Source organism: Physeter macrocephalus, chromosome 2 (genome assembly GCF_002837175.3).
Source record: "Physeter macrocephalus isolate SW-GA chromosome 2, ASM283717v5, whole genome shotgun sequence".
Taxonomy (NCBI): Eukaryota; Metazoa; Chordata; class Mammalia; order Artiodactyla; family Physeteridae; genus Physeter; species Physeter macrocephalus.
In genome coordinates, this window is record NC_041215.1 from 72,248,373 (window position 1) to 72,263,195 (window position 14,823).

Below are 14,823 nucleotides of genomic sequence, written 5' to 3' on the forward strand. Positions count from 1 at the left end.
ATCCAAAAATGGGCAGAAGACCTAAATAGACATTTCTCCAAGGAAGATATACAGATTGCCAACACACACATGAAAGAATGCTCAACATCATTAATCATTAGAGAAATGCAAATCAAAATTTCAATGAGGGCTTCCCTGGTGGCGCAGTGGTTGAGAGTCCGCCTGCCGATGCAGGAAACACGGGTTCATGCCCCGGTCCGGGAAGATCCCATATGCCATGGAGCGGCTAGGCCCGTGAGCCATGGCCACTGAGCCTGCGCATCGGAGCCTGTGCTCCACAACGGGGGAGGCCACAATGGTGAGAGGCCCGCGTACTGCCAAAAAAAAAAGAAAAAAAGAAAAAAGAGTCATGTACTACAATGTTCATTGCAGCACTATTTACAATAGCCAGGACATGGAAGCAACCTAAGTGTCCATCATCGGATGAATGGATAAAGAAGATGTGGCTCATATATACAATGGAATATTACTCAGTCATAAAAAGAAATGAAACTGTGTTATCTGTAGTGAGCTGGATGGACTTAGAGTCTGTCATACGGAGTGACGTAAGTCAGAAAGAGAAAAACAAATACTGTATGCTAACACATATATATGGAATCTAAAAGAAAAAAAAAGGTTCTGATGAACCTAGGGGCAGGACAGGAATAAAGGAATAGACGTAGAGAATGGACTTGAGGACACGGGGAGGGGGAAGGGTAAGCTGGGACGAAGTGAGAGAGTGGCATGGACATATACACTACCAAATGTAAAATAGATAGCTAATGGGAAGCAGCCACAGAGCACAGGGAGATCAGCTCGGTGCTTTGTGACCACCTAGAGGGATGGGATAGGGAGGGTGGGAGGGAGGTTCAAGATGGAGGAGATATGGGGATATATGTATGCATATAGCTGATTCACTTTGTTATAAAGCAGAAACTAACACACCATTGTAAAGCAATTATACTCCAATAAAGATGTTAAAAAAAATATATATATATATATATAAAATCCAGATATTCTCTAAATTTTTGTAGTAAAAAATATTAAAAGACAACAGGGCTGATTGGTATAAATACTAGAATACATAATTATTTCACTTATTTAACTTATTTTTCCATTTTCTCTATTGTGCCAGAAATGGGCAAGACAACTGAACCTGTGTATACGTATGAGATTATTTAGAGAACATATAAAATGAGAGTGAAATAAGCCTAGATCTAATCTTGGGGATTCTAACTTCAGGGAGGATTAGCCTACAAAGGAGATGGTGAAGAAGTGGAGGGGAAATAAGAGGAAGACCAAGAGATTGTAGATCCTTGAAGCCAAGGCAAGAGACTGTGTTAAGAAACACTGAATGTGCAGCTGTGCCTCCCAAAATCATAGATCTCCTCTCTGAACCACTGTCACTAGTGAACTACTCCAGAGTGGGAAGTTTGGGAAATGAATCTACCACCTAAACTTAAATAATAGCAATAATCTATGATCACTGTCTCCATTTCCTCAGTGCCCTTCATTCTTTAAATATTATTGATACATTCAGAATTTTATTCTTATCACTCCAGTAAAGCTGTTATGGTGAATGTAAACCAGTGGCTACACCCAATAAAATATTTTCAATCTTTGCTACCTCTTTATCTTTCCTTTATCATTTATACTTTGACTCCTTTTCCCCAACCTCACTTCTTTCTCTCTCTCCCTCTCTTTTTTTCCCTGAGGGACCCTTCTCTCTTCTACCATTCTAACCTTTCCTTCCCTCAGCCATTACTGGATACGTACCCTTTTGCCTATACTTTCTTTCTTATATTCCTTAGATTTCTGTCCTTGAATTAATATTTTGATTTTTAATTATGCTTTTAATTACATTTAGTTTTACTTCTAAAACTAAGTCACAGATCCTTTGTTGACATTTAGATATTTTGAAAGGCCCCCTGATGCTTCTGATGAAAAAAATGCTATGTGTATTAGAAAATACACACACATGTAAGAATAAAAGCAATAGATATGGTTGAAGCAAATATTTAAATAGTAAGAGCACCTGAAGACCTGAAACTTATTAAATACCTAAAACATTAATTTTGTAATCACTTAGCTTTCTTATATACTCAGTTAATTCAGCTACAGAACTTCCAGAGGATGAGATGAAGATTAAGATCTGGATCTGACCTTGACCTAAACATAATTATTTACCTGACCTCGAATTGTCCATGGCTACTGTCTCATTGTCGTTCTAATTAATGAATGGCATCAAATAGTACAGCACTTGACTTATGAGAGGCAGCTTCCCTAGCAAATCGCTTCCTACTTTTCTGTGAATCGAGGGCAAAAATTTGCTGATTTTGACACTTTTTTTCCTCTTTGTATCTAAATTTATTAGGAAAAAGAAACCCTGATATTATGCCAGAGTGTTTTTCAAAATAAGGAAAAGTAGTCTAGTTACATTCATTATCTAATTTGTGTGTGTTAGTGTATATATGTACATGTGTTTTGCTTTATTTAGGTATAATTTACAAGAATTGTGTAAATTAAAGATGTACAAGGTGATGTTCTGATATATGTATAAATTGTGAAATGATTCCCACAATCAAGCTAATTAACACATCTATCACTTCACATAATTATCTTTTTGGGTATGTGGTGAGAAACATTTAAGATCTACTCTCTTAGAAAATTTCGAGTATACAATGCAGTATTACTAACTGTAGGCACCATACTGTACACTAGATTCCCAGAACTTATTCATCTTATAAATGAAAGTTTGGACCCTTTGATCAACATTTCTCCATTTCGCTTACCCACAGCCCCTATGTTTTAATAGGCGATGTGTAGTTTATAGCCCTAGAATATACTATGAAATTATCTTATCACTAAACTGAATTTATGCTAGAAATTTGGCTGTATTGTCATTCCTGAATCTTACAGATCTTTTCAATCATTTTCTCCTTTTCAGCTTATTTTCCTCCTTATTTTGGTTTAAAAGCACTGGGAAATATCACCACCTGCGGAATTCCATAATGTTGTTAATAAAGTGTTTTGTAAGTCATAATGTAAATTACAATTAATATTCAAAATTTTTGTTTTCTAGGTGTATGATAACTGGAATTTTTCTGTATTTGCTACATGATCAAATGTTTCTTTCCCAACACCAGCACATCGAATGTATTTGGAGAATAGGTTGACCAGTCACAGATTCATATTAATTACAAAAATATTGTCAATCATGTATTTGCATATATATTAAAATATAATTAACATACTTAAAACATATACACATATATACACAACTGTGTATCACATAATCATATTATGGAAGTATGTTTTTGGTAAAATACATTTTTTTAATATTTATATTTCTGTTTGGATTTATAATAATCAAATTTTGAAATAAAAATAAATATCCATTTTTTAACCAAGTGGAAAGAATTTAAGTTTTGAGTTTCTTAATGAATGGCAGTTTAAATGTAACATACAATGTATCAACTATAAAAACAATGCAGCTTAAACATAAATAAATTTCTTATTGTTTCCACCAACATTGGATATATGATATTTCATAGTATTAGTCAAATAGGCAGGCTAATGTTAAATAATCCATGTAAATGACAAATGCAAGGAAATATAAATGTATGATTACAAAATAAAAGGTAAAATACAACTCTCCCATTTCTGCATATAATTGATCACTGAATAGCTATATAATTATACTACTTGTGGTGGTCATAGACTGTTTTTTCTCCTAGGTTGAGTCATATGGGACTTCCATTACAGGCCCAAAGATTGAACATTGGCCATTTTATATGGTGCAACCTATTAGTTTTCCTCACATTGTTCAGAAGAAGCTTTAACATGGGAGTGAGAGAGAGAAGACTGGCAAGAGTTCATAATTTGTGACGTGTGCTTAAAAGTGAATTTATTTTAAAACTCAAACTGTTATTTCATTTGGTAAATTAATAAGTGTGTATGATGTCCTTATAATTTAAAAAAGTTAGCTAACTGATCAACATTTCATTTTCTATCAGTTATGTTTTTAACATGGACATAATTTCATTAATACTTCTATGATCAGTGGGTTAGAATGGTATTACTTTTTTCTCTCTCAACTATTAATATTTTGCTTATCTTTATTACTTTTCATACCTTATGAGCAATAAAGGCCCAAAATGTTAATAAGCATAACTAATAAGCCTTTGTTCTATATTTTTCATTAGTAATATGTAAGACTTTTGTATTAATATTGTTAAAGATACAAATGTGAAGACAACAATGATTGTTAATTTATGGAGATTTATTAATCCTAAATAAAAACCTATAGATTAGAAACTTTTCTCTTACCTTCATTCTTTCAAATTGAGATAGAACTCTGAGTGCTCGAAGGAATTTAATGGAAATAAGTGGTTTTAGTTCTTCCCGAGATTTGCCTATTAAGCTAAGACAAAACACCTGGGTATATCAAAAAAAGTGAAGAGAATTTAATTTTAACTTTAATCAAAACAATGTGTAAAAAAATTTTATTATGGAAAAGATACAGTCAAAGCCTACTAAGAAACTTATGAAATATTTTAATATACATTTCAATATATCTTAATGATGACCTACAGAAAGATAGAAGAAAATCATTCTGTGTTAAAATCACTTAAAGAAAGAAAGATAAAACAAAACTATTTTCTGGTAACAGGAATATATGCTATTGAGATAAACAAAAGTTTGTATATTTGAGATTCTTTATGGTTAAGGTTTAATATTTATATCCATTTTTAATTTTTAAATTAAATTAAGAATCAGTTACATGATTATTTGCAATATAGTAATAGTACACAATGTATTCATTAAAACAAAATTCAGAATATATTTACATATGAATCTAAATATGAAGATGGTTAAGATGATATAAAAAATAGGATTTCAGAGAAGAGGCATAAAGAAGGAAATGAATACTGTTAAGTCCAGGTACTAATTACCAAAAAATATAGCAAGATTTTAAGGTGATTTTTTAAACTAAACATATATGTATAAATATGATTCAAATTTTAAAAAATTAATGGAGATTGAGCAAGGTGGTATAGTTAAGATTAACTTTTGTTGTATCTTCATATTTTCTGTATTTTCAAGGCAATATAAATTTTAAAAATTAATCTCTTTTACCCCATGCTAAAGAGATTATCTTGAAGTGGACTTTGAAGTAAGGGTATCATTTATATAAGCATGGAGGGATGTGGACTCAAAAGAACAATAACCAGGAAACAGGAAGGTGGGTTGCAGGTGTAGTATGGTTTGGTTGAAGTAGAAGGTTAATTGCAAGAATTAATTTAGAAGACAAAGGTCAGATATTGTAAGTCATTATTTAAAGACTGAGAAGCTTCAATCATTGTTTATAGAATAGGGAGATATTTGTGCATTCAAGAAAAATTATTGAGCACCTAATATGTGGCATGAATTGTTCTAGGCATATAGGATAAGGAGAGAACCAAACTGAGAAAATATTTTGCCTTAATGGAGCTTATCTTTCAGTAAGCAAAATCAATGAGTAAATTATATTGGGCTGGCCAAAAGGTTTGTTTGTTTGTTTTTTTTCTGTAAGATGGCTCTAGTAGCACTTAGTTGTCTTTAACTTCATTTGAAACAATTTTGTTAGATTGTATTGTGACAGCTGTCATATCTGTGTGCATTTTTTAAAAACTTATCAAAATTGGTGATTTTTGTGTAACCATTTTAAAATTGAAGATGGAAGAAAAAAAGCAACATTTTCAGCATATTATGCTTTATTATTTCAAGAAAGGTAAAAACGCAACTGAAATGCAAAAAAAGATTTAGCAGTTTTTTAAGAAGGTGCTGTGACTGGTCAAATGTGTCAAAAGTGTTTTGCGAAGTTTTGTGCTGGAGATTTCTCGCTGGATGATGCTCCATGGTTGGGTAGACCAGATGAAGTTGATAGTGATCAAATTGAGACATTAATTGAGAACAATCACCGTTATACCATGTGGGAGATAGCTGGCATACTCAAAATATCCTGAAAATCATTTGCACCAGCTTGGTTTTGTGAATCACTTTGATGTTTAGGTTCCACATAAGTTAAGCGAAAAAAACCTTGACCGTATTTCTGCATGCGATTCTCTACTTAAATGTAATGAAGACGTTCTGTTTTTTAAAAAAATTTGTGACGGGCAATGAAAAGTGGCTACTGTACAATAAGGTGGAATGGAGGAGACCGTGGGGCAAGTGACGTGAACCACCACCAACCACACCAAAGGCCAGTCTTCATCCAAAGGAGGTGATGTTGTGTATATGGTGGGATTGGAAGAGAGTCCTCTATTATGAGCTCCTTCTGGAAAACCAAACGATTAATTCCAACAAGTACTCCTCCCAATTAGACCAACTGAAAGCAGCACTCAGCGAAAAGCATCCAGAATTAGTCAACAAAAAACGCATAATCTTCCATGAGTTTAATGCAAGACCACTTGTTTCTTTGATGACCAGACAAAAACTATTATGGTTTGGCTGGGAAGTTCTGATTCATCCGCTGTATTCACCAGACACTGCACCTTTGGATTTCCATTTAGTTTGGTCTTTACAAAATTCTCTTAATGGAAAATATTTCAGTTCCCTGGAAGACTGTAAAAGGCACCTAGAACAGTTCTTTGCTCAAAAAGATAAAAAGTTTTGGGAAGATGCAATTATGAAGTTGCCTGAAAAACGGCAGAAAGTAGTGGAACAGAAGGGTGAATATGTTGTTCAATAAAGTTCTTGGTGAAAATGAAAAATGTGTCGTTTATTTTTACTTAAAAACCGAAGGAACTTTTTGGCCAACCCAATATAATATTAATAGGAAATGAAGAAAGCAGAGAAAGCACAAAGGAGTATTGCAGTGGTTGCAGTTTTAAATATGGTAGGGCAGAAAGACCTAACTTCAACAGTTTCTTTTCATCAGACATAAATGAGGTGAGCCAGCAAAAGTTTCAGGTGGAAGGAAGAATAAGTGCAAAGGCACTAAGATAGAAGTAATTTTGGCATGGTTTTTGAACTTCAAGAATTCCGGTGCTGGTGGAGCAGTATATAGACCAGGATGGGGGAAAGGGAGCGTAGCAGGACATAAGACTGGATCATGTAGAGACTTGTAGGCCTTTGATTGCAAAGACTGTAGAATTTACTATGAGTGAGGGATGTTTATTGGAGGATTTCAAGAAAAGTGACGAGCTGAGTTTCATTTTACAACAGTACAACATATGTGGTTGCTATGTGGAGAATAGAACAAAGGCGTGCAGTGGTGGAAGCAAAGATCTCAGCTTGGAATCTACTGCAGTGATACAAATGGGCAGTTCTGGTAGCTTGGATCAGTATGGTACTGGTGAAGGTTATGATAAGTAGTCTAATTTTAAATGTATGATTTAAAGGTAGAACCAATCTAAATATTTTAGAATGCTGATATTTTCAAGATATTCTGCAATAAGACTATTCTAATTAGCAGCAGATTTATAGGCAATGATTAGAAGAATCAGGAGTTAAGTACTGAACTGTTAAAATTTTAGAATGAAAAGAAAAGGATGGATGTGAAGCATTACATATGAAGAAATATGGGATGTTGGTGACTGAAATTGTATAGAGAGAGGGAAAAGAAAGATATAAGTAAATGGAAGAGTAAATCAGAGTAAGGAAGGAAGAGTAAATCAAATAGCCTTTACATTTTTTCTTTAAAATACGTACAATAACAACCATGAAGTCTAGTTGGTACCAGCCATTAGTGAAATAGGCTTTAAAACCATATGCCATCCACTTTAGAAGCATTTCCAGAATAAAGATGTAAGTGAAGATCATGTCAGCATATTCTAATAAGATTTTAATAGTCTTCCTCTGATCAATATATATATCTTCAAAAGCCTATGGGTAAAAAATTTAAGGATTAGTGTACACGTAATTTCTATAAGCTCTTTTGGCATAGAGGGGAATGAAATCCTATCTCTAGATGGTGAGCATTGTCATAGGTTGTAGTCTCAAGGGCTAGTTCACTTGGTTTGGATTTATTCACACAAGCCACATCCGTTTTCTGATCCTATGCCTGTAGCAGACATCATTCATTGATTCCAGAACCTCCAAATTGTGTTCTAATTAGTGATCTGAAAAGCCTCTCTCAAATCAGTTAATCAAACTTAAGAGGTGGAATCTTTAGTCACATCTGACCTGGTTCTTGTCTCTAATTCCACATAGCCATCTCATAGATATGTGCTATTGAGATTAAAGGAGGAGAGGTAAACAAACAAAGAAACAAAACCCCCCAAACCTGTGTTTTCAGAACTCCATGCTGCTATTACATGAAAAAGTCACAAAGCTTGTCAGATAAACCATTGGAAACACATGAATATGAAATAAAACTATAATGTTTTTCTAAAGTTTCTCGGTTTTAATAGATCAACTTCAATTTTACTGTGAAGGAAGCAAATTCTGATAATGTCATTCAAAGCAATTTCATAGTATTTTTTTAGCACTGAAAAAACGGCAATAAAGTATCAATAACCTCAGGCAGACTTGTTTCAAAGTGCATTTGAGGTCAAAGATTAAACAAGGATGAAAATAATCTTTGGTAAAGAATGGTGTGATTCTTAAAAACCTATTGTTAAATAAAAGTAAATATAAAATAAGAGAACTGCTGACTCAATTGAATGAATTATGGAGTAAAAGTGTTTATAAAAGCAGATTATAAATATCATCCAAAGTTATTTTAAAGGACTTTATTCATTACATGTATTTACTTACTGAATAGGTATATAATGTGAAATAATATAAAAAGATATACATAAGCCTCTGTTTCAATTAAAACATTAAAAAATAGGTAAAACCAATCTGTGGCAGTTGAAGTCCACATACTGGCTATCCACGTGGAATGAAGAAGTAACTGTTAGGGGTCAGAGTATGGTTCTGGAGCCCTGGTAGCATTCTATTTCTCAAGCCAAGTGATGGTTACATAGGTACATTCACTTGGTGAAAATCTTTTATGCTATACACTTATGATTTGCATGCTTTTCAGTATGTGTGGTAAATGTCAGTATAAAGTTTACTTTAAAAATATCTGCAGTACAAAGTCTGGTTCCCAACCATGACCCCATCTTCTCTGTTTTGTGCATCTCATGATTAACTATTTCTTGTGTATCATTCTTTGATTTTCTTTAATCAAACACAAGCAAATATCAATATACATTCTATTTTTCTCCCTTTCTTACATAGAATGTAGCATGCTGTGCACTTTATTCTTTCTTTTTTTCACTTATTACCATATCTTGGGGAATTGCAATATCAGCATGCAGACAGCTCTTGTATTTTCTGGGTAACTGCACAGTATCCCATCGGATGACTGTACCATAGCATATTTAAACAGTCACCTAATATGGTTTCTTTTTGTTTTTCAATCTTTTGCTATTACAAAAAATTCTTCAGTGCATAGCCTTGTAAATGCATTTAATACATGTGAAGATTTTAAGATAATTTCCCTGAATTAAGATTCTTGGGTCAATGGGTAAATATATTTGTAGTTCAAAGGTCCTTAAAAGTATGTGCAGGGACTTCCCTGGTGGCACAGTGGTTAAGAATCCGCCTGCCAATGCAGGGGACACGGGTTCGGGCCCTGGTCCAGGAAGATCCCACATGCCACGGAGCGACTAAGCCCATGCGTCACAACTGCTGAGCCTGTGCTCTAGAGCCCTCGAGACACAACTCCTGAGCCCATGCACCCAGAGCCCGCAACAAAGAGAAGCCACCGCAATGAGAAGCCCATGCTCCGCAATGAAGAGTAGCCCTGCTCGCCGCAACTAGAGAGAAAGCGCACGGGCAGCAACGAAGACCCAACGCAGCCAAAAATTAATTAATTAATTAATTAATTTTACAAAAAAGTAAATGCAATATTTCTCTTTCCAATGGAATGGGTAACAAAGTACTGGCACAATATGTGCATTTTATTAAACTTTATTAAAATAAGAAAAATTGGGTATTTATTAACATTCTTTTTTCCTGCTATCATTCATATATTTTGAAATTATATTATTTATTTAATATTGAATGAGGCATATACAGACTCTCTAAGAAACTGTAATGTATGTCTTCCAAAACTAAAATCCTAGAATATGAAATTTGGTGCTATAATAAGCAGTCTGGGGAAAAATGATTTGGCATGGTGACTTCATGAATGTAGACTCATGATGCATTTTTTTTCCATAAAAATATGAACTCTCACTTACCAGAGCACCTGTGCTGAGCAGAGTGACAAGCCCAATGAAACACTTAAAACAACTGTTTTCTACTATCTTGCAGCAAGTTTTCCTTATGTTCTGCCCAATTTTTCCTTTCTTGGAGTCTCTGCTGATTTGAGCAGATGAAGATCTTCGTCCATAACCTGTCAAGAATGAAACTATTAAGAACAGAAATCTAGAAAACTCATGAAAAAGTAAACATTCCAAATGTTTTGGCAAGTATTTATTTACAGAGTCTAATATAGGTGGTTTCTGACATAAATATTTGATTTTTACCTCTATTGTAGTGACCCCTGCAATCACTGAGGTCACTAAGTGAAAAAGAAAAAAGAAAAAACTTAACTTGTGAGTTTGGTAACGGTAGGAGGAAAGAAATTGTGAAAGGAAGAGATGACTTAGAACATCCTCTTATCCTGCTGGGCAGAGTCTGAGAATAGAACTCACCCCCACTCCTACAAAACACACACACACATACAAGCAAGACACACACACACCATCTTCTTTTTTTTTTTTTGCGATACGCGGGCCTCTCACTGTTGTGGCCTCTCCCGTTGCGGAGCACAGGCTCCGGACGCGCAGGCCCAGCGGCCATGGCTCACGAGACTAGCCACTCCGCGGCATGCGGGATCCTCCCGGACCGGGGCACGAACCCGCGTCCCCTGCATCGGCAGGCAGACTCCCAACCACTGCGCCACCAGGGAAGCCCCCACACACCATCTTCTGAATACTACATTTTTGTATAATGCCTGAAAAGTCATTCTCTGAAGATTCACATGGCATAACAAGCATTTCCATTTAAATATACAAATATTTATGACATAGTAAGAGGTATAATATCAGTTAAGTAAATGAAATCGATCCCAGCTCTTAGGTGGCATGGGAATGGAAATTTTGATTGAGACTATTTAAGGAGCTAAGCTTGGCTTATGGAGTAATTTGTGGGTGGGGTACTGGTGTATGAGGTTGAATTCTACCTTCTCGTCAAGAGAGTTAGCATAAGGAAAACGTGAGGCTTGAGAAGGGTATGATTAACAGGTAAGAGAATGAAGAATGGAGGTGGGTGGAGTTTTACCTAGAGTCAATTTATACATCTTTGGTCAGAAAAATATAGAAAATGTTTCCTCCCTGGTCTTGTATGATACAAGTGCTATAACTCAAGCTACCAAGAGCGGATTCTTATTTTTGAATATAGGAATTTGAACATTTAGCAATTACCATTTTGATGATTTACAGTGATTTCAAATGTTCAGAACATACAGTTATTTGTTAATCTTGTTAGGAAACTAATTTGAATTATAAGTCATTGAGGGTTGCATGCTACATATCTAGTGAGTCAGTCAACTGACAGAAGCCCCATACATTTCTTAATATTCATGTGGTATATAAAAATACATGACCATTATGTGATTTGTTTTCCTATGAGTATTTTAAATATTGACCCCATTCCACGAGTTATAAAAACACACACACATACACTAATTTAATCTTCTTAATAATCCCAAAGTCTTATTATTATTCTCATTTTACATGTTAGGAAATGAGCCAGAGAGAGGGTAAGTAAAAGCTAGTAAATGGTGAGCTGGCATATGAACTCAGGCTGTCTGATTTCAGAACTAACACTCTTAACTACTTCATTAGACTCCCTAGGAAGTAGGCCCTTCCTCTCTTTACCAAATCCTGACTTTTTCTTAGATATTTATTATAAGTTTCCATCAGGATTCATATGGGCATGTGTACATGTGCATGCACACAAACATGCTCATGTGTGTGTATTCCTTAGTCAAATTAATAAACTCTTTAAAATTAAAAGCATATTCAATAGTATTATTTAGGTTAAGAGAAATTTAGTCTAATTTCAATACAATTTTCAAAGGAATTAATTTTTTTTTTTACCGTTTTTAAGACGCCTTGGCTTTCCACGTTCATAGACCATTTCTTCTTCTTCAGAGATAGCAATATCAACCGTACTGCATTCAGATGAGCTAGATTGCTTTACCTTCTGAAAAGTAAAATCCCACCAAGTAGGTTGTGATTAAAGTTTCATTTATTCACTGTAGTTAAAGTTTATTTTATTTTCAGAAAAAAGAAAAATTATGTACAGAAAGACTACTGTCAGGCGTAAAAGACTTCAGGCCAATTTCATAATTGATATTAAAATGCATACATATCTCTGGGACTTGAAGTTTTTAAACAATATTTTAAAAATTAATTTAAGATAAAATAATTTTTAGATTAAAATTAACATATAGTTAATAACACTGTTCTCCTAAAAGATGTGCAGGCTATCTCAAATTCCTGAAAGGAAAGATCTAGGTAGAGTATATAAAAAAGAAAATTATAAATATTTTGTTTTACCTCTTTGTCTTTTGCACAGTAAGTGTCAAGGAAATAAAATTAGAAGTTTTGTTTGCTTTAAACCATATACGGTCAATTGTAAGACATCATGGTGCTCAATTAAAAAAATAAAATATCCAGCAGGATATTACTCTTAAATAAGCAAATCTTTTGAAAAATTATTTCATTTCCCTTTGTATTCTCTTTATTATTGATAAAATAAGGGCATAGCAACACACTGATTTGGGAGTAGACAATAAATTAATTAATATATCATGTTTGAGCATTCAATAATTGAAAATTATACATTTTATATTTAAATGCTTTATTAGAGTTTTTAAAACCCTTGCACACAAATTATTTGATGACATTTTCCCAAAACTGTGTGAGTACTTACTATTCTAAATTTATAAATAAATCAATTAAGATTCAAAATTATAAATCATTTTAGTAAAAGATTATTTAATGGTCAATATATATTGCTACATTATGAAAAAACAAGTTTCAAAATCTGATTTAAATTTTATGTTTTTATGAAATTTATATAGTTATATATTTGTAATAAAATATGAAAGTTTAAATACCAAAGACAGCATGAATCTCTGAATTATCAGATCACATGTAATTTTTATATTTCATCTTTGGCTTTTGGTAGATCAACATCCTAAGTACTCTTGGGCTACATAATCTGGAAAGTGTTATAAATATATAACAAAATATATAAATGAATAAATCTTCTTTGAGTAGTTAACCAATCAACAAGATCAAATAATTATGCAGCTTAAATGAAAACTTCTGAAACTTCAACATTTACAGTTATGTTAATTTCCATCTTTCCTATGTATTTTCGTATCTCCAACTTTCTAATGAGATTGGCAAGAAGTTTCCCATTTCCACATGATGTGTTGTGATAAATAGTAATTTTACTGAGAAATGGATGGTAGTACATGCCTTATAGTGTTGTTATAATTTAAATAAAATCAGCTAGCACTCTATAAATATTCATATATATTTAAGTGAAGATATAGAAGTGTGCTGGAGAAGAATACTTTTCATTTTCTAATAATGGTATTAATTAAAGGAAAATGAACCTGAGAATATGGGGTGTGATAAGGAGTGAAAATGTTTCTCGGAAACAAAGATGCCTGCACTAGAAACTAGAGGGACTTTGAATAATTGAAACTTAATTCCTTGTAGAAGGCCAATTTGATAAGTTATTGCAGAGAGCAGCTGCCAAGCCAGAAGAGGTCTGGGAGATAAGATGGTGTCAGAGACTTTGGGGACCTGGAAAAAGATATTCTCTGCCATTCCCCATGCCAGTGAATGAACTAAAACGATTCTCTAGTGAGGTCCAATGCAAGGGGCTCACAGTGCAGATGTGATCTCTGTAGATGTAGCTTTGTATTAAATGATAGCTCCTACTAACACATTATGCTGCTTGCAAATGAAGACAGTAAGACTGTATCCCATAGGGTATACATTTTAAAAGCTAAGTGAACAGCAGTATCTGCCCTTCTTTGAATATGACCCTTCTCCCCCACCACCCCGTGTTTATAAAGTTGCAAAATGTTCACAATTCAAACTGGTGGTTTTTTCCTTTGTTCTTTTAGTCCAACTCAATTATATATGCTATAATACTTTGCAGAAATGAACTGACAAGAATCTTAAAATTTTAGCAAGCATGAAGGTAACTTAGCACTCTTCTAGTCCCATTTATATTTTAAACATGATAAAGCCCAGGAGAGTTTGGTGATTTCTCCAATAATACACATAGATTTTTAAAATGTAGTTTTCTTCAATATGCTTTTCATCAAACCATGCTGCTTGCTTATTAACGGACAGACTATTATAATTATATTATCTGATGTTTACTAAGTGCTTACTATATATGGGCATTATTCTATGCACTATTGAACTATTTTTCTTAATTTTTCTATCTCCTCTAAGAAATAGATACAAGTTTATCCTCATTTACAGAGGAGGAAACTGAAGCTTAGAAAGTTTAAGAAACTTGATCAGCAGCAGAAAATCAGGAGCAAGGAATGCTATAGTTAGGATTGAATGGGTAATCTAACTCTGGAACTTCAGCACTGCTTTACTTCCTTATCAACAATGCCATCAATCAACAGTAAGAAATCATGATAGGGCTTCCCTGGTGGCGCGGCGGTTGAGATTCCGCCTGCCGATGCAGGGGGACGCGGGTTCGTGCCCTGGTCCGGGAAGATCCCACGTGCCGCGGAGCGGCTGGGCCCGTGAGCCATGGCCGCTGAGCCTGCGCGTC

The 14,823-nt window shown here is 34.1% G+C and overlaps 1 protein-coding gene across 1 annotated transcript in view; it reads right to left on the bottom strand.

The window, feature by feature from the left end:
* The window catches only part of SCN7A (sodium voltage-gated channel alpha subunit 7), an 86,728-nt gene that overhangs the window by 16,681 nt on the left and 55,224 nt on the right, over nt 1-14,823 (bottom strand). The window contains exons 16-19 of the mRNA XM_024122325.3: nt 12,102-12,207; nt 10,197-10,351; nt 7,675-7,848; nt 4,309-4,416 (exon numbers count right to left, since the gene is read on the bottom strand). Coding sequence (XP_023978093.2) covers nt 4,309-4,416; nt 7,675-7,848; nt 10,197-10,351; nt 12,102-12,207 — 543 coding nt within the window. The remainder of the gene's footprint in view (nt 1-4,308; nt 4,417-7,674; nt 7,849-10,196; nt 10,352-12,101; nt 12,208-14,823) is intronic.